At 34.6% G+C, this 24,434-nt stretch overlaps 1 protein-coding gene across 1 annotated transcript in view; it reads right to left on the bottom strand.

The window, feature by feature from the left end:
* Nucleotides 1–24,434, bottom strand: part of LOC136844332 (uncharacterized) — a 73,423-nt gene that overhangs the window by 16,433 nt on the left and 32,556 nt on the right. Inside the window, exons 37-57 of the mRNA XM_067113317.1 lie at nucleotides 22,653–22,832; nucleotides 20,698–20,843; nucleotides 20,158–20,403; nucleotides 17,875–18,064; nucleotides 17,510–17,724; nucleotides 15,058–15,199; nucleotides 12,924–13,121; nucleotides 12,448–12,651; nucleotides 12,150–12,255; nucleotides 11,782–11,918; nucleotides 10,664–10,800; nucleotides 9,391–9,496; nucleotides 5,354–5,538; nucleotides 3,873–4,023; nucleotides 3,315–3,522; nucleotides 2,714–2,925; nucleotides 2,252–2,415; nucleotides 1,426–1,557; nucleotides 1,095–1,203; nucleotides 817–888; nucleotides 62–236 (exon numbers count right to left, since the gene is read on the bottom strand). Of these exons, the coding sequence (XP_066969418.1) occupies nucleotides 62–236; nucleotides 817–888; nucleotides 1,095–1,203; nucleotides 1,426–1,557; nucleotides 2,252–2,415; nucleotides 2,714–2,925; nucleotides 3,315–3,522; nucleotides 3,873–4,023; nucleotides 5,354–5,538; nucleotides 9,391–9,496; nucleotides 10,664–10,800; nucleotides 11,782–11,918; nucleotides 12,150–12,255; nucleotides 12,448–12,651; nucleotides 12,924–13,121; nucleotides 15,058–15,199; nucleotides 17,510–17,724; nucleotides 17,875–18,064; nucleotides 20,158–20,403; nucleotides 20,698–20,843; nucleotides 22,653–22,832 (3,415 nt within the window). The remainder of the gene's footprint in view (nucleotides 1–61; nucleotides 237–816; nucleotides 889–1,094; nucleotides 1,204–1,425; nucleotides 1,558–2,251; nucleotides 2,416–2,713; nucleotides 2,926–3,314; nucleotides 3,523–3,872; nucleotides 4,024–5,353; nucleotides 5,539–9,390; nucleotides 9,497–10,663; nucleotides 10,801–11,781; nucleotides 11,919–12,149; nucleotides 12,256–12,447; nucleotides 12,652–12,923; nucleotides 13,122–15,057; nucleotides 15,200–17,509; nucleotides 17,725–17,874; nucleotides 18,065–20,157; nucleotides 20,404–20,697; nucleotides 20,844–22,652; nucleotides 22,833–24,434) is intronic.

Raw genomic sequence — 24,434 nt, 5'->3', positions numbered from 1 at the left:
TATCTGTGCCTGACTGTTATTTTGAAAAATGTATGAAAGAAAAATTCTTTTGCCAACAAACCCATCACATTTTTCACAAAGTTCCAAGCATTAGTTTCCACATCATCAAAAGTCCTAAGAATGTGTGGTTTATAATTGTCATAGACAGCTCTCCATTTGCTTCTCAGCCATTCTCCCACGCTATCAGTGAAGCCTTGCACTGACTGGCTAACTCTCAGGTAAAACCGTTTGGCAAACTGGAACAAAGGAAGGTTAAACATCCTATGAAACTTGGAAGCAAATTCATTTACCTAATTGAAAATTATACTTATTTCTAGTATATAAAAAAACTATATAAACAAAAAGCTAAAAATAGTTACAATGTATATTATACAAAGAGTTCAAGTCAATTTCATTTTTGTCAAAATTACTCTATAAAACAAATCTAGTTACTAAAGAATTACATAAGTAAATACTTTGTTTCCATAGCAAATATCCTTTGGTGCAAATGAATCAATTACTTGTGGAGAAAAAAAACCATTAAGGTACAAAAAAAAAAACCTTCTAGAAAATATATGTCATGTCATGAAAAAGCCTCAAAATATTTTAGTTGACAGCCACTGCATAAGGATTTGGAAGTCTGTTGACATTATAAAGTGATCTATTTTATTCTGTAGAGCAGACAGAATGATAGGCTACAAATCTCAAAACATATTGTAAGTTTCACTGCTAAAATGAGAACTTCTCAGTTAGATAAATGTTAATCTACATTCAACTGCATAACCCCCTGTTTGTCAAGTGACTAAAAGGTTGAAAATATCAGTACTGGATATTTACCTGGTCATACATCTGGGCACATATTGACAACACATTTTTTATTTTGCTGGTTAAACTTGGGCCAGATGGATCCTGTTGGTATCAAACAGAAAATTATTTAAGAACAGCACAGGATAGGATTTTACAAAAGTTTTGGACATAAATAAAAATGAAAAATGTAACTCAATTTGAAAAAATGCAAGCAAATCTTTTTAAGCCACGCTCATGTCCCTTACAATTTCTAATAAAGATTAAAAATCTATGAAACATTTTTGTAATGCAGTAATAATGTTACTTACAGGATGAAAGATGTGGTTGTATATATTTTTGAGGTTATCCATTAAAGCCTTTAGCTGTCCTCTGACAGCTCCACTTTCCAGTTTTGTTTGGAGCCGTTTGAAAGCCGGGCTTAAAAGAAAGTTTGGGTAAAGATATACTTATACTGAGAACACTTAAGAGATAACAAAATGTACTAATAAAGCATACCTCATATTTGTTATAGTGTACACCACTCTTGATGAACAGAATTTCTGACATGGAATTTGGAATAAATGGCCCAACTTTGGAACACCTAAGATGATAAACATGGGAAAAGAATTGAATAATTGATGAGGAATAAAACATACTTACATATCTTTTAGAGTTTTATATATGCCATTAAAGACAAACTTGACAGACTCTTGAACCTTCAGCTCAAATGCTGTTGAATTAATATTGTCGTAGAGGTGCCAGAGATCTTCTACAAATTCTTGAGACTCATTCCTGAAAACCAGGAAAAAGAAGAATCCATAGAAAAAATTTTTTCACTTGCCTACGTATTGATAAATGTTGGAGTAACCAACCATAATATAATGTACTGTACTGGCATATGTACAAATTAGAAACCTTCAAAACTAAATTACTAAATGTTGAGGAACTATTGGCAATTTATAAATCGTCTAAAAATAAAAATTAAAAAATCAAAGACTATAAGCTATGCCAGTTACAAATGTTGCTTGCTACTCCAGCAAATCTAATATCTGTTTTGGGTAGCCATATGCTTAACCAGGTACAATGTATGTTATTCCATCTGGTAGATCCACATACTTCTGTGTACTAAGAGCATGAATACATAATTAGCCGTGCAGTAATGCAGTAACCATGATAGTATACTAGTAGTTTGCTAATGATATCAAAAACCACTGTCTGTTTACAGGAGAAAGATTTGTGGGATACCAGCCAACATAAAGTACATAGTTATTAGATTCTTGCTACTACATCCGTTTATATGTTTAAGGTAAAGTTTTTGATGTCACAACTCAATGAATATTAAAAAAAATCAAAAGCATTATAAATATATAAGCTATACTGACGCATACTGTACTTAACATGGAAATCGGTGGTACTTAAAAAGACACTGCCTTTAAATAGCTAAAAACAGCAATAAGACACTGTTCATGACTTTCAACTACAGTACCTGAAATCAACAAGCAGTGGTTTGGAGATATCTATCAAGTCTTGCAGAATGGGCTGCATTCTTGAGAGAGCTTCATCTCCAGCTCTTGCAGCCATCATCATAAACCAGTCCTCAGCACTCTGACGTAAGTCGTATGAGGCACCAATTATCTCTCCAAGTTCACTCTGCAAAACATATCGCCTGCTTTATTTGCTATGCTATGACAAAAACTGGTTGCTGGCATACTGTGAACCTACTAATACTGTCTCACAGTCACCTCTGCTTATTATTATGGCCATCATATTTCATCTGAACAGAATTTTTTTGCAGCTAGAGTTGATAAAAACTACATTTTAGACAAATACAGTATTATCTCAAAACAACTGGTCTTTCCCTAATTAACACGAACACTTGGCACTATTTAATCTCTACCCAGAAATACTTAGCATAGCTATCCTAATGAATATGTTGATAAATATATACCATCATTTCATCTTTTAACTCAGGTCTCCATTTCAGGTAGGATGTCAGGAGGCGGGAATGATTCAGCCTGAAGGAGAACTGAGCGTCAGAAACCCAAAATGGACTTTTCACTTCTTCCTCACTCAGCCTGGCTGGTCTTCGATGTTTCATGGAAAATCGAGCATGGCGCAGGTCTTCAATTCCACCCTCTAACACAACTTGTTCAGCAATATCTGAAATGAAGAAATATAATATAATTTTGAAGCTACTGGAAAGCAGTGTATTTCAGAGCATAAAGCAGGGTAATATATTCAGTCATTCATATTTCATCTCATTATGGTTGTTGGGATTACATGAAGGCCTCTAAATATCATTTTAAACTGGAAGATATGATGTTCCACTGCCACTCAGTATAATGTTGTTGCATTTATACATTATCAATTTAGAACAGAAAGCACAAGAACCAACTTTTGGCCCTAATGCAATCAGCCTCCACGGGGTAAGCACTTGAAGCTAAAAATGCACTGAAATCTTGGATGGTGAATAAACAACCAAAATCTTGTGAGGAAAGGTTATGTGCAGAAGACATATCCATGGAATGAGAGTTAGGTAGAAGTCTTACATCTAGGGAATGAGGTGTCATAAGAAGTATCGTTGGACAGAAGGTTGTCAAAAGTGATGGTGATGATTGGATGAGAGGGGTGCACTTGCAGGTATGTCATCAGTGGCACATCCTGGTCTGGCACACTGGTAGCTGCTATGGTCCATTGTCCTTCTGTGTCATGCTCCATTTCCACGTGAATGTCTACCAACTTCCTCCAAGTGTCAAGCTGTAAATGTAAAAATTTGAAGAGGCATAATTAACACTTCTGACAAACTTACTTAGTAGAAAAGGAAAAATTACTGGTAAAGATTTACTTAACCATCTGCTACAATTATTTAGTGTTTTTTTTTAACTAGCATAGGGCTCGAAATTATATCTTAGAAATCACGTCACACTTAAGCAATATACCATTACTGTGGCCACAAGTTTTGGGAAATATCTATATTCATCATGTGCCTCATCTGACCCCACTAGCACTCCACCTACTGCTAGATTAATAAGAAAAATATAAAAAAATCTGACAAACAGACCTCGATTGCGTAATTAAGAAGATAAAACTGCGTCGCTCTTACTTACTGATGTCTGCAAAGTCTGTTCCAGTGTGTCCACCATAGTCACAAAATATGCAGTGTGAGTGTAGTCAGTCTTATTCGTATAGAGGAAATGCTGTAATAAAGAATATTTTCCTTCATCTAGAGTAAGTGATCCATTTGTTTGAACGAGTAACCTGGAAAAGATCATATGCATTACCAAATATACACCAACACAAAGCATATTCATGCCTCACAAGTGTAAATATCTCAGGATACTGTTATTTGTTTCATTTTGACATTGCTAAGCATATAAAAGAAAAGTTTTAATTGATATCATTTCAAGAAATGTGTTATCTAAGGTAATTTACAATATTATCTACAAAGCCCCACAATTTTTCTAGTAACCACTCTTGTTATACAGTATACGTATTCCACATACAGCAATACAAGTTAACATACAAGGTTTGTTTCCCAGATCTCATTTTCTAAACCGCAGTGATCCTATCATGAAGTTCATAGGAAGTCTTAATCCTATGAATAATTTTCTGTCCATACAAAAATGGTACTGTATTGTACACCAGTGAAATTTTTGAAATATTGGGTGAAGATTGCATTAAAATTCCAGTGAGTTACAAGAGGAAATTCTAATTTTAAAGCATAGACACAACAAAAGAACTGTAATTTATGGTTCAAAGTGTGTGGTTTTCATTACCCTTAAATATTCTGTCCATTATATTATTTTTAGAGCATCACGTCTGTTTTTTCATGTTACATGTCTACACATAAAAATTATTGTGGAATCTACTGTCATCTACTAAACACAGCAAGAATTTCATCTGAGAGCATTGCAAGCTGGAGCTAACAATGAAATCATTTCTGCCGCTAGTACCACACACCACAAACAAGATCACCCAATGAATATTTTGCAGTCACGTTGAACATATCAGTGATTAGCTTTAGATATATTGGTAACCCTGTTCTGACAATAAAAGGCTTCAATACAGAATCAGGCCATTCATGATGAATGCCACTGTATCTATTAATTAAGGTAGTAAAAAAGTACAAAATTCCTTTGTGATATGACTTTTATGATTTTGTTCAGATCTGTAATATTTATTCATGTTATTTATTATTTCAATTGCAAAAGGACACTGCAGTATCCTCACTTATGCTAGAAATGCTCTGAAAGATATTTACCTGTCAACACATTGACTCACGTAAAAACCAAAATCCTGTATCCTCAAAACATATTTTCTGAACCTTTTTCATCTTTCTCCAAATGAAGTTTGCTTTAGTGGTGCAATCAAAACTGAAATAGTATAATCCTAACCTATGCTATAAGTTTAACTAAGGATTCATATAAACTTCTTCCTTTGAGAGAGAGGTATGTTTCTTACTCTCTTGTGACATCAACTTTTTTGTCATATTCCTCTCATTTGTAGTCCAAATCCTCCTAAAAAAATCTGCTAATTACATACAATGCACAATCATAGTCACAAAACCAGCGCTCTCTAAGACACATACTTTGAATCAAGGTGCTGTGCTGCAGCTTTTGTGTTGAATACCCGGGAGGTAGGGTGGCTCCAGTCATCAGAAACAATAAAGTCAAACACTAAATCCTTGGTTTCCTCTGGAGAATACTCGAGCTTTACCTGCAGAGCTAATAACTCTTCACGGTTCTGTCTCAGCTCACCAGCTAAGGTTACATCCTGCAAACAAAAAAGCATATAGAAATCTATGGATAAAGTAACACATCTTTGAAAGTAGGATGTTTTATATGATTCACTGGAGCTGCAGACTACATTTTCATGGACTATTAAAGTGGTTGATTCTCAGCAAAATAAGAGTGATGAGGTGAATTAGAACTAAGTTAAGCAGTGGTGACGACCATAAGCGGTGGTCTACCCACAAGTCATCACTTTTTGGAGTTTATTCAAGCATGTCTCTCCTTGTGGGAGCTGATGGAACTGCTGTATGTTGCCCTAAACATAAGGCAGGACCTTTGGCTCAAGTCTTTATGAGCAAACAGTGTGCTGAATCCTTGTTGTAGCTTCAGTCATGCTTTCCAGAGACTAAGTTGTGTTCAATTGCCGTCAGGATAAAAAAAGTCAAAACTACTTCTGGGCCTTGACAGTTATGGTGGCACAGGTCTTAATAGGATCTTTCCCATCTTTAAAAAAAACTACAGGTTTCGTAGCTCCTACAATTGCTCCTGTTTTCAGAAAATTATAGTTGAACTTACAAGTTTCCCTTTGTTTGGAGGAAGGAAACATTATTGCAATACCTAAGAGACTAAATCTGTCCTTATGCCCCACTGAGTATAGTCTGATTTCAATTACCCATTTTATGTAATGTTTTTGAGAACATGCTCTCTCAGATTCTCTAAGTGCCTTGAAAATAATAAACAGCTACCAGCATTACAGTTTGGGTTTTGTCAAGGCCTAGGTACTTGTGATGAACTCTTGTATATATCAACTGTCTTGCAGTGCTCTTGAAGGTGCAAAGGCATGCATGGTTGGTCTAGATTTTAGTGCAGGCTTTGACTGTGTGAATCCTGAATTACAAGCTAAGGAAATTGGTGGATCTTTCATCGATATTTTAAATGAATTCCTGATAGGCAGAACCCAAAGTTTGTATCGATGGACAGTATAATTCACGAGTTCCTCAAGGCAGTTTTCTTGGACCTTTGCTATTTATCATCTATCTATTGACATGCAACAAGGTCTAGAGAACAAACTGATTGCATACACCAACAATGCTGTTCTTCTAGCTGTTGTTCCTTCTCAGTGCCTTAGTTCTGTGGTTGCAGAATCCTTGTATTCATGAGTGAAGTAGGGTTTGGGGCATGAAGCTTGATCCTTCTAAAACTCCAAGTATAATACAGTGAACCCCCGTATTCACGGGGGATGCGTCCCACACCCCCAAGTAGGTCAAATCCACAATTACAAAAACCCTCTAAAACACTTAGAACTGCCTATTTTGATAGCTTAAACCAAGAAAAACCCTGTAAAAATGCTTATACCTGGGTATTTTAATAGTTTTATCACTAAAAAATGCATTTATTCATGAAATTAGATGAAAATACAATAATTAGTGAATATTTCTCAGTGAAAATACGCGAATAGGCGAATTTTCCATGAATGATGGCTAGATATGTTCACAGAGAGAAACCACTTGAATCGTGAGTCACGAACCATGAGAACGAACTCTGGAGGGGTTTACTGTAGTTAGTTGATCCAAAACATTTTTGCCTTTGCACCCTGATTTACCTTTAAACGGTATAGTTTTAAATTTCAGCGACTCTGTTTCTCAACAAGTATGTATCTTGCAGAAATGTTTTAGAATGCTTGGTGATGAAGCTATCACAGGCAGTCCCCAGTTTATGACGGGTTCCGTTCCGACGCTGCGCCATAAGCCAAAAATCACTGTAAGCTGAAAATTGTTTTCAAACGTAACCCCTACTTTTAATCCTTTGGGTGTCTTGAAAACGACGTAACCTGCATTTTTACCGAGTTTTTCATAAAAAAAACCCTCCAAATTTTGACCATTCTGCCGTTTTGGAGCCATATTTCTTCCGTCGGATTGGCTTCGTAACCACGGAACATGCGTTGTAACCCAGAAAATAATTTTTGATGAATATATTAGAAGAGCGTCGTAAGCCCAGAATGTCATGAGCCGAGCCTGTTGTAACCCGGGGACTCCCTGTATATCTAAACGGTTTACAGGCATCTCTTTTCTTCTTCCTTGTCTGGTACACTGTACAGTTTTCCAGTGGGGTCTTCTTGTACTTACTATCATATCACACTCTTGGATAGAGTTACGTCATCAGTCAGATTTATTTTACAACTCTAATGCTGACTTGTGGCATAGACATAAAGTGAATTCATTATGTTTGTTGGACAATGGAACAGCCTCCCAAATGAGGCCGTGCAACTGGAGCTTTAGAAGTTCAAGGGAAAATGTAATGCATTTCTACCCTAATATTATTCTTCTTGCATTTTGATGCATTTTTATCTATTTATCTCTTTATTAATTCATTTTTATTTTTTAATAAGTGGTATCTCTTCTTTCTGTGTTTCCCTTTACTTCCTCTTACTTCTTCCTAATGGACACCATATTCTTCGGAAGTTTGAATTTCAAGTCAGTGGCCCCTGTGGGCTAGTTCCATATGGATAGGTTTCATCTACTGAATAATAATAATAATAATAATAATAATAATAATAATAATAATAATAATAATAATAATAATAACAAATAATAATAATATAAAATTTACCACTTTGACGAACATCCCCTTCATTCTTCTTTACCTGACCTAGCCATTTTTTGCTCACAACACTGGGGAGACTGCTGCTGCAAACAGTATCATCTTCTAGCATCAGGTTTATTACTACTGTACTCAGTTTGCTAAGAGTTTTATCTTGGTCAAATTAATATGTGGAACAGTACAGTTGTGGAACCTTCTGATCTCCAAAAAGTGAGGAGCAAATTCATTCCTGATATCCCCTGAATCCCAGATATATCAGCTTTATCTTCTATTTCATCATATTTATTTATTTATCACCTTCTCCTATAACGACAGGCTGAATTTCCTTTAGAGCCCTCTTGACTATAAACCCTCTTGGGTTTACAGTCAATTGACTCTATCCATAAGGGTTTTCTGCTGAAGATTTAAAGAAAGAAGAAAACAGTGATAGTGAACAGGACAATGAATGAATGGCCCCACAGAACAGAAACAGTGACATTCAAGGTCAAAATATTAAGAAAATACTAGTTTACTGCTATAAACATAACTGCCAGATTTATGCAAATAAAGTAAGTTAGAACAATCCAGGTTCCTTTAAGAGGTTCACCTAGCCACAATTCCAACTTGACCAAAAACAAACCTCTAGAATGGCAATAGCAAGCATCCAATTCCAAGCAAAGGAGTACTCATACGCAGCTTAATTTTTTTCACATGTATCAATTATGTTGCCAATGCAAAAAAGACCATGAAAATATAAGGAAGACAAAGTTCTAATATAATCAACTCCAGTAAAAACTCTATAAGGTTTTAAACTGACTAATTTTATAGACTGGTGTACAAGGCATGATGATCTAAGGCAGTATGAGTAAATAGTCCAAGAGTAAAAATGTAAGATACCGAGACCAGTAAATTAATGAGAATCTAGAATTCTAAAGCAGTAAATGTAGAATTATGGTCATGCTGTGCTGTCAAAGGGGTGCAGCCTGAGATGTTTAGAAGCACAATCATTATTTACAAGCCATTCTGAGGTGCTGAATTATCTTTCCACATAAGTTCAGATGGTTCAGTGTTTTCTACAGTGTTATCATCAGATAAGGCTAGGATGTTGATGACCTATCCCCAAGCCCTCACAATTTGGGTAACTGCTGTCCTCACCAGAGCTGGCCGATAAAATGTAAAAAAAAAAAACACTACGAAACTTCTTCCTGCAATGTATTCCAGTTTACTTCCTAGGGAAAATATACAACTTTTCCCTATGACAGTGTTTCCTTATTAAAAATCTAGCACTAGTTTACTACAATCAAGTACAACTTACCTTTGCCAGCAAAGGATGCTGAAGACTAACAAAAGCCTTGTGCAGTACTTGCTGAGCCCCACTTTCATCGGCATAAGTTACTTTACCAATGATTTCCTCTGGTTTGCTGGAATAGTAAGAGAAAAACAAGTCCACTGGCTTAACTGATACTTGTATTTCTTTACCACTCTACTGCACTGCCCGCAACCCCCCCCCCAATTTTTTTTTAAATGCATGATAAAGTCTCTAATATACAATGAAATAACCCAAATGTCGAAGATAAAAATCATTAAACTTCTTTCAAACACATAATGCTCCAACATTATTTATCAAATACTTCTAATTTTTGTTAACTAATTATGAAATTATTTGCATTCTGTAATTACTTATGAAATAAGTAATTATCTAAAAATTCAGGATGGTCAGAATATCAAGAAATTCAGGGGACAGACTGAATACTTCTATTCTGTGCAGGACTAAGAGGCAAAGTTCTCTCAACACTACCTGCCAAATGTACCAAGGGGTCCAGATCCAGGTGAAAAAAATATATGCAAGTGATGTTTAGAAGGTCATTTAATTCATTTTTACTCTTTTGTTACAGTGTTCCTGAATCCAAATTCATCCTTCTACAAATCTGGAAAATGTGACATTTCTTTTTGTTACCTGACGATTTTTAGCTTATGACTTTATCCATATTTGTTCAAAATAGATATGCTATATATGGAAGTGTTCTCGGTAATGATAAAAATAAAAACTACTGAAGATTATACAAATGTTTTATAATAAGTTTAGAGGAATCTGGAAATTCCCTTTCTAATCTATAGAGCATGGGGGGCTTAATAAGAATATTAACCAATGTACTATGAATGTACAGTTTATTCTGAAATGAATATAAGAAAATGACTACATCAGATAATATTCAATACTTTTTTGAACTGTGGTTTACTATCAAGTGCCAAAATAATGGTTTCTAGAAGACACATCTACATATAAACACTTCCCATCCAGAGGCTGACTGACACTTTGCCTGAAATTCAGTATTCTGGAATCTCTATGGATAGTATGGTTAAAGGAAAAATGACAGTGCAACACAGAATACCTCAGGTGCTATATATTTTTCAAGCATCTATAATGTCAACGTCTTTATTTAAAAATATGAAAAAAATCACTGCAGAATCCTTTCTACTGTCACGTCTTTCTAATCACTCCTCCTTTATATTTTTGTGTAATATAAAGAAAACCAAAAGAAAAAATGAAAATAACTGTAGCTGTGAAGTTCATGTCATTTTCTTACCTTGTATTTTCAAAGTCCCAATTATATTTAACAAATGCATCTAGGCCATAAGGTGACCTTCTGTAGTAGCCATCCAACAGTACCGTGCGATATGGCTGTGAAAACTTTCCTGTGAGTATATGTTCTTTGGTGAATCCCTGCAAAGGAAAAGGCTCCATCTGTATTCTCCAGTTATGCAAATCAAACGTTCTGTTGAACTTGAATGCCAACATATGCATTCAACAACATAAGCAAGAAGATAGCCTGAGCTGTTATTGACCAGTCCATCCTTTACAATAAACAATAAAGCATATTTCATCCACTGACATTCGGAAAACTCAGAATATCCCTCAAATGTTATCTTTTTGTCTGGATGATGATGATGTGGGTTTTCAAATAAACCATGTTTAAAACATATAAAACTACGACGTATCATTATCTAAATCTTGCAGTATCATTAATGATGGGGAAAAGGATATGCATAAAGATCAACACTTGCATATATTTATATCTAGTGTGAAGGTGTCAAACGCCTCTTCATTTCTGCATTAATCACTCCATGTATATTACCATTATTATTTCATATTTTTATGTGTCTCCATACACATTATTGTCCAGCCTTTCCGCCGATGTATGTAAATACTTTGTACGTTTATTGTAACACAAATTATTCTCATTTATATGTCATCTAACAAATGCAAATTTCTTGTCAAATGTGTGACATGGAACCCGCAGGTCGGACACTTCTTTTTCCGCTCACATTCCTGGTTTCGAGAAATAAATCAGTATACCTGTCTTCTTGAACCTTACAACTGGTGACTGGTCAACTTGAAAGGTGTCAAACGCCTCTTCATTTCTGTCATACCTGTTATTATTTCATATTTTTAGACCTGCCTTTCTCGATGTATGTAACCTACACACTAGATATAAATTCTTGATTGTGACAAGAAAATTTTCTCAATGTATACCTCGTTTTCAAAAATAAATCAGTTGTCTTCTTGAACCTCACACTAGATATAAAGAGTACAAGAAAATTTTCTCAATTAATGTTAAGGTTGGGTCGCAACAAATCCATTGTGACAAACTCAAATGGTGTAGAAAAATATATGCGATTTTGTATGTCAGAACAAGGTCCTTACCTTTGAAATATCCTTCCAATTAATATCAAAAGCTATTTTCTCATCTTTTGACCATGAAAGTAAGAAATTGGTACGGAAATGGTCAGGCGTCAAGTCATATCCCATGATCAGTACTATTTCACGATCCAGTGCATTGCCTGTGCAGGATAAAGTTAACCATGAGTACAAGTGTTAAATCCATTCGGTATATTCAGTTTTTATTAAAAAATTATCATAAAACTTACAAATCCAACCCGCTGTATTTAAACATGGTGACTTGTGAACCAAGTATGAGCAACGTGATTTAAATATAATTCATGCTCTGGACATTAAACCGGTTTTTGAGAAATCATAATTAAATCTAAAACCAAATAAGAATATAGCAAAACCTCTGATTATGAACTGCCTTCCTGATATGGCAGAGTTGTGCTTGAAGGCAAGTGTAACTTTTCTATTAGGGTCTGAGAGGTCATACAGCTCCAAGGTTGTCATTTTCTGGAATAAAAATGTAAAGGAAATTAAAGAATCTAATTCACATCTTACATGAATATACTGTACTGGAGAGGAACTTAAAGCAATGTGACAATACCATTTACATATAAAGCTTGAAATGTGTATAATTCATTGCTAAATGAAACTGCAAAATTATGTTGAATCTACACAAAGGATCTTAAATAAGATACTTACTTCCAATTCTGTACTTGATTTTCTTTTAGATTCTTTTGTAGAGGAAAGACCAAAAGGCCACAGAAGATTGTCAAATTCAAAGGATGTCCTCTGCTTGTAAACCCCTTCTGATAGAATCACAGTTACACGATCTACTTTTACCTTAACGTTTACTACATTATAAACACAGCCCAGTTCAATTGTGACATCTCCACTTGCAGGGAACTGAAATTTTAACAAAACTGTCAACCAAATCAAACATATAATATCAGAGACTAGTTAATACTAATTTAGAGGTAATATCTTAGCCCATCTCTTTTGCTACACAAATATGTGAAGTGAGAGATATACAAACTTCGACAGGAAAAAAAAAGTTTATACAATTTTTTCATCAACTTATAACAATACAAGTAATATGGCAAGAACAGATTCCATTATAACATCAATGAACTACAATGTTTTGATCCCAGCTGGAAAAACTTGTGGGATAATATTACCTTAAAGCCATAATCAATCTGAACAGGCTCGTTTTGGGTGAATGCAGCTGTTATCTTTAATGTTCCACGATGACCAGCTTGTAAAAATGTATGTTTGAGGGAAGCTACAACCGGACTTCGCCCCCAAGGCTCTGATTTGTTGTTGCGGTGAGGCCACTCCAAGTGGTACTCACCTTCATAGCCATGCTCTGTTAGTTCCTGGGGGCAACAGCAAAAATGGAAGTTTCAATCAAATCAGCCTACATACGCAAGACATTCACCTGTTGTACCACTTAGAAATCTGTCATCATAGATAATAGGTTTCAAATGTGATACTTAACCATATATCTTAATCCAGTAATTACATATTTTTCTGCAAGTTACCCTATAAACAAAGCTTCCTGAAGTTCAGCTCGAAGGCATCATATATTTCAGTACTGTACATTATAATTTACCTACAATGCACCAATTATTGAATTTTCAGTCCATAACTGACCAGTTTGATATGCGTTTCAATCAATTTGTAGACCCTGTTAATCTTGAACTGGTGGAATGCTATCCACATGTTAAATTATCAGAACAATTTGAACTTTCCACACTATATGAACCACTAAAAAAAAAATTACATGGTTTGAATAGGGATTGGTTTGAAAGAGTGACATATCTGTTAATAATGACACAATGGTAACTACAAACAATTGCTTATCACATGAAGATGTTCAAATAATAAGGGATTGGTACATATATCAGATGAAAGACATTGTTTAAAAAGGGCTTGGACAGTGAATTGATGAAATGAAAAATCGAACCTCACAAAAAATACCGAGATTGTTATGACTGTTGATATACAGTTTAACAAGACCACTATAGGTGAACCAATGAAGCCAGTTGACATGTTTCTGTTTCTTGAAAGAAACTTGCAGATTATGGATACCCTTCCCTGTTATAATCCTCTTTGGCATTTCATTGTTTTCTTTTTCTTGTAAATAGCAGGGTTTAGAGTTCACGCTTCTTTTGAAAATGGTAAGTTGTTATCAGACACGAAGATACTGTACGTTAGCAAAAATTAAGCCAAGTCAAATTTCAGTATTAACTAACTCCAGTTAATTCTCTCTCTCTCCTTCCAGCAATAATAATATTAAATCTTGTAATTTATAATTTTGGAATGATTCTTTGCTACATCTTTTTCTTTATTTGTACAGTTTTTTTTTTTTTGTCTTGGGGATTTTTTCTTATATTTAATATATTGCTAAAGTTTGTCTCCCTTTTAAGGTATGGATGTCCCTTAGTGAAAAGGATTAACCCCGGGCTATTGACACAAAGCTATACAGTAATTGTTTTCCTCTTCATCATTCCCTTATGGTAAACACAGATTTGACAATGCATGAGAAAAGAATGTGTCACATTGTCTTAAATAATATTTTAATATGCTATTTCTAGCAATATTTAATCATAAAATTGCCCTCAGTTTTTATTAGATATGTTTCCTATATAAAGTCTTCTTTTAAAGAATCACAGAGATGTCTCTAAATGCCAATTTTCTTTTGACCAAGTACAATGGACATACTATAAGTCAACGTTCTTATGCTCACAGGGCTAGCCCTAGGGTTTTGGATTTGTAAATCTCAGAATTATCTAGACAGCACCTGGAACTTGATCTGCAAATCTGGTTATCAGCATTAACTTATGAAAATGTTGCCTAAAAAGTCTGAAAATTTTTATCATCATTAATTATTATCATTATTTTTATCAAACAAATAATATGTCTGATGACCTATATATACACACCAAGACAATTTTCTAAGAGTTCAAATTTATCTCATATAAAATACTGTACCTTATTCCAGTATTTGAGCCCTACTACTCCTGACTGTCAAGGTAAATTAAAATCATACATCTGGATATAACCCTAAAAGAATGCTGCAAAACATAAGATCAGAGCATCAAAGCCACAGTACAGTAATTTTTTTACCAAAATTCCCTCCCTGCAATTACCTTGGAAATTAGGGACTCAGCGTCAGATGGGAGTTAGTCTTCAGAGCAGATATTTTCTCCCATTCCCAGACCATCGAGGTTAAACACCTTTCTTAGAATACGATCAAGGATAAACTATGAACTGAATCTACAACATAGCTTGAAAACCTCAAACACATACCTGCTTGAAATTCAAAGTAAGCGGCTGTTTCTCCCACATCGCTGTTGAAGATACAGTAATTTCACCATCTCCTCCTGGAAAACGATCACCTAACATACTACCTGTGATTGTTGTTACTTCACTTCCTGTTTCTAAATTTACCCTGCAACAAAAAAATCTACATTAAACAATTGCGCTAGTTTCAGTAGCTATGGTTCTCAAGAATATTTTGAAAGGTCTCAAAACTTCAATGCAAAAATATCACTGAAATTTATTGTTTCATATGTCCTACAGTGTAAACATACTGTTGAGAAGCTAAAAACCAACAAATTAATAATAAAATATTAAATAAACATGAGTAAAGCAAAATGTGTAGGATACCTGTTTTCCTCAATAAACCAAATTTGGATAATTTTAATGCTAATAACCAAAAGTGGATATAATCTATAATCTACACCAACATTTCCCAAAAGACTTATCCTGAATTGCTTATCATCTGTCAACAGTATGTAGCAAGGTAGGCAGGGAACCCTGGCAATAAGAAATCCGGAGATAGGCTTGTTAACCTGAGACTATAGAAACCAAGAGTGCCAGACTGGGCAGATGCTTTAGAGAAATACTAATTCATGTTTCATAAAACAACTGAAGGCTTTTGGAGCTGAAATAATCTGGAGCAGAAGATACACATGGCCCATGTGTAGGTGGTGATGCCTACAATTTCAATTCATATTCTCACAAAGATGAACTGAGGCAGAGTTTAAAAACCTTTTAAAATAAACTGGATAACTTGAGTTACTGATTCCAGAAGCAGGTGAGACAAAGGTTGCTTGAAACTGAAGAAACTCTGTTGGGCTTGCATCTCTGTCGCATCTTAAAAGCTCATATGCTTCAGTGAACTCTTCAAAACTAGTTATTTGCACGTCATACCTGCTATGCAGGAAATGTTTCTGGCATAAGTTCGGTCATGGCCATATATTTTTAACTTTGCTGTTGTGTGACCACAAACTTCCATATACATATGCAGAAAAAGAAAAGGAAGAAGAAAATAATCAATGAATAACAGTTGACACAACAAATAAGCAAACAGGCACTAAGACAATGGTGCATGATCCTTTGAAGTACCATTAGTCTTAATAAATTGCAAGCTCTGGAAACAACAGCACTTGTGGAAAGATAATTTCACAATTCAACAATAAAGGAAATAAAAAATTTCTCTACCAGGCATTGTGTCAACATCGCACCTCACCTGAATATGGAAGCTAATGCTTAGCAAAATGATCTGCAAACAAACTAGTGCTTGGGGTGCAGGAAATAAAGGCACTAATTGAAATTACCTGTAGGAAAAATGCACACTAAAACTGGTGTACACAGTATATCTTCTGGTAATGACCTAAGTCATATTTACTAATGTTGGGAAAAAGAAAACCACTTTCAACAACCTGATCTCATAGCTGAAAATTCTCAGAAGTGAACAATAACCTAACAATGAGAGAATTAATGGTCTGGCACATGCATAACAAAACCCTTATTTTTAGATACAGGAAGCCTTATGCACAAAACTGAGTTTTGGTTAAATTGCATATAAGTGATGTAAAATAGAAAGCTGGTAGTCAGAGGAAATACCAACAATGACAAAATATTCATTAATCATTAAGTGCAGTGTTATTACATGATCAAATGGTTGTGGATACAAGCCATTTTGACCAAGAAATGCTTCCTCCTTTCCAAGCTAATCAATACCCAACACCACCTGTGTTTACAGGAGCAGCAAAATAATGCTGAACTTGTTAGTGAGAACACCCACCAATTGAATAAAAACTAGTGACCACTGTACTTTACAATGAATGAATTTGGTAAAGCACTGCCTCGTGTCTATAAAATATTTTTCTTTAATATTTGATTATTTGTTCACAAAAAGTTAAGAATGTGACAGACTCCCAATTTCCTACTTTCCAGACCAAATTTTACCAACATGAGTCAGTCACGCAATGGTCTACCTAAACTGAAAACATGTTTATAAAACCCTATAAAATTAATAGACATCTTTTCATCTCTGAGATCCACATTTCAAATTTGGTTCTTTGTAAGACATCTAGCAGAATATACAGAGGACTGAGGTCTAGATTACTAAATGGCATGACATTTAGGGTTATCTACACAGAATTTAAATTTTCTTAACCATCCACACAAGATAACCCTTTGCAATAGCCTAGATTCTTTAAAGCAACTAGAACAGGCAGTTGCAAGAAACTTTAAGGTTGAAATAGCAGAAGCCAAATGGGTACAAAATATGGTTTCAGGACTTGTCAATTTTGAACTATGTAGCTTAGTACATATTCTGATGTACTTATGTGATTGTATGGTTGGTTGTAGAGGGGTGCAAAGTTTTTATACACAATAGCAAAAGCTCTTTTGAAACAGCTGAATATTGAAAATTATTTCTTGTATGTAAGATATGATGATATGCATTTACCTGAACAAACTTTTACTTTCAAGAGTCTCATAGTGAATAACAGCATTGTTTTCCTTCCATTTGGGAACCATTGGTAGATCCAAGGTTAGTTCTCCATCAACAGCATTGCCAGCAACTGTGAAAGCAGTGTGCAATACCACTTGCTGAGGTCCTGAATCCCCTTGTTCCCATTCCAACACACCTGTCATGTTCAACTGATTACCCTTCTTTCTCATCTGAAAAAAAATAACAAGCCATTCCTAGACTAAGAATAATTTATTTCTTCATATTTTCATTAACAACCATAAGATTCAGAACCAATGCCTCAAAGTTTATTTTATAAGCAACAGCTTGAGATTTAGAAATCAAATTATTAGTAGGCATACCTCACCAGCAAAACTATAGTTAGACCTGGTCAAATCTAGTATAACAGTTGGTTTTATGATCTGGAAGTCATCATAGTGTTCAGCAATGGCCTTGAAGGAGATTGGATCAGCACCAGGCCAAAGTAGGTATAAACCAAGTTCTCCTGGATCCACTGTTACTTGTCGAACAGTTGCTTTCATTACCAAATGGCTGCAAAATGAAACATAAGTTAGGGGATGTGTTCAAATACAATATATCAATTTCAGTAACCTCATTAAACTATGCCCCTGCTTTTACTAAATGGATGAAGTAATTAGCTGAATTCAAAATTATCATCACTTTACTGACATACAATCTGCACGGATGACAAAAGAGCTGTTAGAAAGGCAGATGTCTTACAGAATAAATTATGCAAGAATAAGAACACAAGGTATTTGCAGCCCTGCACCCTTAAATATTGTTGAAATACACACAGAAAGGATGAAATGCTGTCTTAAGATTTTTCATTATTAGTGAAACTAGCAATAAACATAAATTCTAATGAATTATTGTAAATGACAAGTTATTTTCGCAAAGCTCAAGAAGGTGGTCGTAGCAAAGCTGGTGTTGGTTGGTGCGAACAATCCGACATGCTTAAAAAAGTTTTGAATTTGGGCAAACATAGAAATAAAAACAGAACAATGACAGAGACAATGTGCCTTGTAGAATACCATTAGGTCCAATCTAACTCCAGTTTACCAGTTTACCCAAGTGTCCACAGCAAAAACTACAGAGAGCTCCCATCTGTCTCAGCATGGACAAAAGATTGAAGAAAAGGACTTAAAGTTTGCTTGTCTAGCAAATCCTCTTCGAGATGAGAGTGAGAAGAGCTCACAGGAAAACCTTAATTTGCCTTCCTTACAAATGGTATAGTACACGAAGATTATTCTCAAAAGGGAGAATTAATTATACTTGTTATGTGTAGAAATGGCCAAGAAAATACCTACTTCTTGCTTCTTTATAAAACAAAGTTTTCAAAGGTCAGTTTTATAGGGCTCCTACCCAAATAGATACTGTATTTCAAAAGTTCTGTAGATGGCCTCCTATTTGACCTTAAGTGTTCAAAACATGTTATTCTTTTGTTTATTTCGAATGCTGGTCACAATTAATGGCAGGAAGACGTAAGGCAGCTTTAGCAGTTAGATTCGTTCCAAATAACATTACAGTATATTGAATTCATAAGGTTAGTTAGAAACTTTCCCGACAGGCATTTTTAATTCTTTTAATCTATGAAGGCAGTCAAAATCTTTAAAGGCTATCTGGAATGCTTGTTAGTGGAGAACCATACTACTTGTCAAGATAACCAAAACATAAAAACATACAGGGATTCTGACCAATATTGTGCCCATTTGAGCAGATAAGTGGATCGGCACTGTCTCCTGTGATCTTATCAATGGACTAAGATCAAGAGAGACCATACCTTAAAAGTGCCCTACTTTGCATCCTAAAAGAAATAACATAGTCCTGATTATCTTTTTTGACGACAGAAGGCAGGAAAAATGGGGTTTAAGTACTTCAAAGGGTTAAGTTCCCCTCCGAACTTCCTCATCAAAAATAACATCTTCTGTCTTGAAGAAAATCAATACTGTACTTGTAAAACATTTACAGTGCTTGTAAAATTTCTTGGTTTCTGCCCTGTTAAAGCTATACAGTATGCAGTTTAGTAGAGGTGACAGGATGCAATTCAAATATTATATGACACAGTCAAAGAGGAAGAAAGGCACCTTAAAATACAGTATATGATCGGATCATAGTACAGTATTTATTTACCTGACAATGTTTGAGCTCAGTTTTAATTGATTTTGTTTTTCATTTTTTATTATTCTTTATTATTCCCAAAATGAAAGCTTCAATACTCTTTCTGCCAGCCAATGTAGCCATTATTATACAGACAGTATAACTGAAATCTTTGTTGTTTCAGTGCATATCTGCTAATGCTTGTGTTAGCAAATGTGTACTGTATATGAATTTATGGTAGAGATTTACCACATACACAAAAATATAAAGTTATCCCTAAAGGCTTATTTAATTAGCTATTATTAAAGCTCTAATGCTTTCAATTTCCATAATAATATTAAAATCTTCAAACTGGCAGTTTCCTGTAAGTCTTTTATACTGTTATTACAGTAATTCTTTGCCATACATTTAAATCTTTCACATTCAAACACTTGTGGTAACTACTGTGTAAAATTTTAACCTGCTTATAATTTCACAGAATAGAGCAAAGTTCCAATTCTCATTTCACAATGATATTCAATACTCACTCAAGATAATCGTTATTACTCTTGGCATCTGCAGTCAACGAGACGTCAATTTTATCATCTGTTGAATGGTTTATCACATCAAGGTCAAGGGTAAAGTACTTCTTAGTTCCATGGTTATTATGGAAGTTAAACAGCAATACACCCTGCACCTCACTGATCGACAACTTCCTGAACTCGATGTCCACACTACGTGATTCCTGTGCTGTTCCCCATCCAAATTTCAAGTAATACGGAGCTCGGAAACGTCTGGATAAAATGTCAGCCATCATTAATATAGAGACAAATAGATAACATTTTAATGAATAAAAACATCTTAATTAAGTTTGAATACTTTCTTATTTTTTCCTTTCAACTGTGAACTTACACTTTCTCAAAACTCCACTAAGAAAAATTTAACTGGAAACAGCAAGAAAAGCTCAAATTATTTATGGGAATGGATATTAAAATGATCAGAATTACTAATAAATACACAGATAACATTACTAAATTAAAGTCAAACTAAATAAAAGTAAAAGACTTCATAGAAGAAATTTTGCACACCGTATATTCATGTCAAAAGTGATTTCCCTGAATCCTTCATGAGGTGTGGTGAGATGGGCTGCTAGCTTAAACGGCTTGTTAAGAACGTTTGTCAGGGCTAGGTTAACAGTGTAACGTCCTTCACCACTGCCTTGTTCTCGTTCTACCTGTGGAAAAAGTTTCCTTTAATCTCTTCACTGAATCATATAAACAAAAGCTTTGTGGGCCATCCACACAAAACTCTACAAAGCAAAACAATTTTGACTGGAGGGAGGCATGAGGTATACAATCATACTACTGTTTAAAAAGCAGTAACATCCTACAACAAAAACTTTTTGTGTAATCACTGTATGTGAATACTGTGGTTTATCTAAGATGTGATTTCACTTGGTAAGATCACAGGTGATTTTAAGTTTGAACAATCTACATTTAGACCATAATTCTGCTGATGCAAGATAGAACTGCTGTTAGCCAAAGTCATATGTAATAAAGAAAATAGTTTGTTGCTCTTCATTACTAGTTCTTAAGACATACACAGCCATTTGTCATTCACCATTAATGTCAAAAATACATCTATCTCATTTGATTATTGTCATGGCAATAACTACAGTATACCCCCCCCCGTATTCACGGTCTCACTATTCGCGGACTCACCTATTTGCAGATTTCTCTGTGGAACATATCTACCCATTATTCGCGGAAAATTCGCCCATTCATGGTATTTTTCACTAGAATATTCACTAATTAATTACTGTACTTTCATATCATTTCACATAAATGCACTTTTTGTAATAAAACTATTATTAAAATACTCAGGTATAAGCATTTTTTGAGGGTTTTTTGTGTTTAAACTATCAAAATAGGCAGTTCTAAGTGTTTTAGAGGGGTTTTAAGTATTCATGGATTTTAGCTATTCACGGGGGCGTGTGGTACGCATCCCCCGCAAATACTGGGTGTTTACTGTAATGCAATACCTAATCTGATTTTTGTCACAGCAATACCACTTAAAGAAAACAAAACAATGTGTAACTTAAAAACTTTAAATTTGGATTTATGCTCCGTAACTGTTTCTGTATGTGCATCCTATTCTCGTAACAGAAAGGCTGAACTTTAAGCCCATTTAAAAATAAGTGGGTAAGCCTTCTTTGCCAAAGCCTTCACTTCTTTACAGGTATCTGTTATGCAAAACCTTGAATGAATGAATGATTATAAGTTATCTGGTATCATGCAGAATATTGGAATGCTAAATGACTTAGTGGGGGGGAAGAGTGGGGGAGAGAGGCAGGAGAGGTTGACAGTACACAGAAAAGAAGATGCTTAGTAAAGCATGTGCTCAAGAAACAAACATGAGTAAAGGAAACATACTAGCAATCACAATGTAGTAGACAATATCTGGATGCTTTTTATATTGAAAAAGTACAAATACATCAATTTAAACACACATAAGTATGATATATTACCTAAATGATAGGTTACACAAAAATGATTATAGCTACTATAACATTTGCTATAGACAAATGCTGATGAAAAGCCTTCATTAACACATAAGGAAGAAATCATTCAGTAAATCAATAAACAATTTCATAAAAACGACAAAATTCTTTCATGAAACTAGTTCAGAAGACCCTCAAAAGGGCTCTTTAAACTACACAACAAGCAGAGGGGTGAGATGACCTACTTTCCTTTAAACATTAATTCTGCTTGTTTTTTATTAGGACCTAGAGCTGTGTCTGCATAACCCAACAATATAAAATTTGTAAAATAATATTTTTAAGAACCCATTGTACAATAAACAGAAACTTACTGGTTCAGAAAAAAATTAAGAATTCTTTGTAAGAATGAAAGTTCAAAAACCACCATCTAAGCGAAATATTTCCACATATTGTGGACTTTTGCATAGGCGAATATTTCAAAGTTTATGTAAAAGAAGCAGTATGCTAAAACCAAACACCACAGCTAAGATATTCCCGCCTTACCTCGATGTCAACTTCCCAATCACTTTCACTTCGATACTTCCAGAAGAGATTACCATTGTAGGTCTGTCCTGCTCCCTCAAGTACCAGGTTATTCCTGTAACCTCCTTCCTGGGGTTTGCCCACAAGACGTAGGCTGGACTTTTCCAAGTCTTCCCATGGTGTCTCAAGAGTACCATCCAGCTGGAACAATAGGTTTACATGTATTTGGTAAGTCCTCAGGGTACATTGCAGCTTCTTGTAAATAATTTGACATTATATACTGTAATCCTCTTTTCTTACAGTAACTAGAATGTATTATGTAATTTCCAAGGGGACAGTGACAGTTTGTAAATTAAAGGCAAATACATTTAGAGAAATATTCCTCAACACATCAGAAAAGACTACACGTGTGCTAAAAAAGTCAGTGCCTTACACACATGTGTCAAAGGTCATTAAGGTATCTCATATTGTAGTAAGTTGTAAATTACAAAAAAGTAATAAATTCCCAAGCTTATTCCACTCTTCTTAAAGGTTACTGAAAAGTTTTAAATGTTGAGTATTTTTAATTTTTGTATTATCAACCATTTTCATTACAAAAAAAATATTTCCTAACTAAATTCATCAACAAAGATTTTTGGAAATCCTACAGCCTCTTTAAAGGAAAAATTTTTCATTTTGGAGATCCATCTGTTGATTTGTAACTTTATTGTCATAAATTTTAGACTTCCTCATTGATATACAAATTACAGCATCGATAAAATAAACAAAATATTAATGACAATCTATCAGAATAATAAAAAGTATAGTTTCTTTAATTTGGTAATATTGCACAGAAGTTTCATAAGTATTTTCCACCAACTCCTCAATTACTGCACAAATTACTCAGTTTCTTCCAAGAATGTAAAGCTGATCAACCAGATAAGCTGTACAAAACATATATGAAATCTATTATAAAACATCTAGTAAAATCAAGGAAGTATGAAAACTAACATTGCAAGGAGTACCAAATGCAGATGTGAATTCTTTGTTAGATTTACAGAACTTTAATACTGAAGATCACTTTTTTTATAGCTTTTTATGATTAAATCTCAGTGTTATGTGAATACATGCTGTGTACTTATACCCAGTAATACTACTACTTTTTATTAGAATATTCATACTAATTCTTGTTTTAAATCTTCCTAAACTGTTTGACTTCTAGCCCACAACATGACTTAAATAACTTTAACGGGAAAACCTATGACTTTCTTGACATCCTAGGTTTCACAATATTTCACCAAAGATCTATAAAATGACAATCATTCTTTGAAGGATTATTATAATTGGTTTCACAATATTTCACCAAAGATCTATAAAATGACAATCATCCTTTGAAGGATTATTATAATTCCAAGAACGGATAAAAGGGTAGAAGAGTTGCACGTTTTCTTAAGTGGGTTGCAGCCTGTTTACAGGAAGATCAGAGACATATTTCAACAAGAGATCAGACATATTTCAACAAGGATGCATTGTAACCTAACCTTCCTGTAACCTAATCTACCCTATCCTAGGGTGCCAGACCCTGACCTAGGGGATGGGGATGGGCTTGAGCCCCCTGTAAACCGCCTCCCTGCTACTCATGAGCTATTGTTCACAGCAGAATGACATGTGTACAAGTATTCTGTAGTATTACCCAAGATAGAGTTCTTAGGTTATTTTCCAACAATGGGTTAAACTTTTTACATACAGTTCTATTACTTGGGTAACTTAATTGTCTATCTCTTTACAGTAACTGGGTTCCCCCTATGTTCTTTCTTATATCAA

The sequence above is a fragment of the Macrobrachium rosenbergii genome, chromosome 12 (assembly GCF_040412425.1).
Source record: "Macrobrachium rosenbergii isolate ZJJX-2024 chromosome 12, ASM4041242v1, whole genome shotgun sequence".
NCBI classification, from domain to species: domain Eukaryota; kingdom Metazoa; phylum Arthropoda; class Malacostraca; order Decapoda; family Palaemonidae; genus Macrobrachium; species Macrobrachium rosenbergii.
This window is presented reverse-complemented; position numbering and strand designations above follow the sequence as displayed.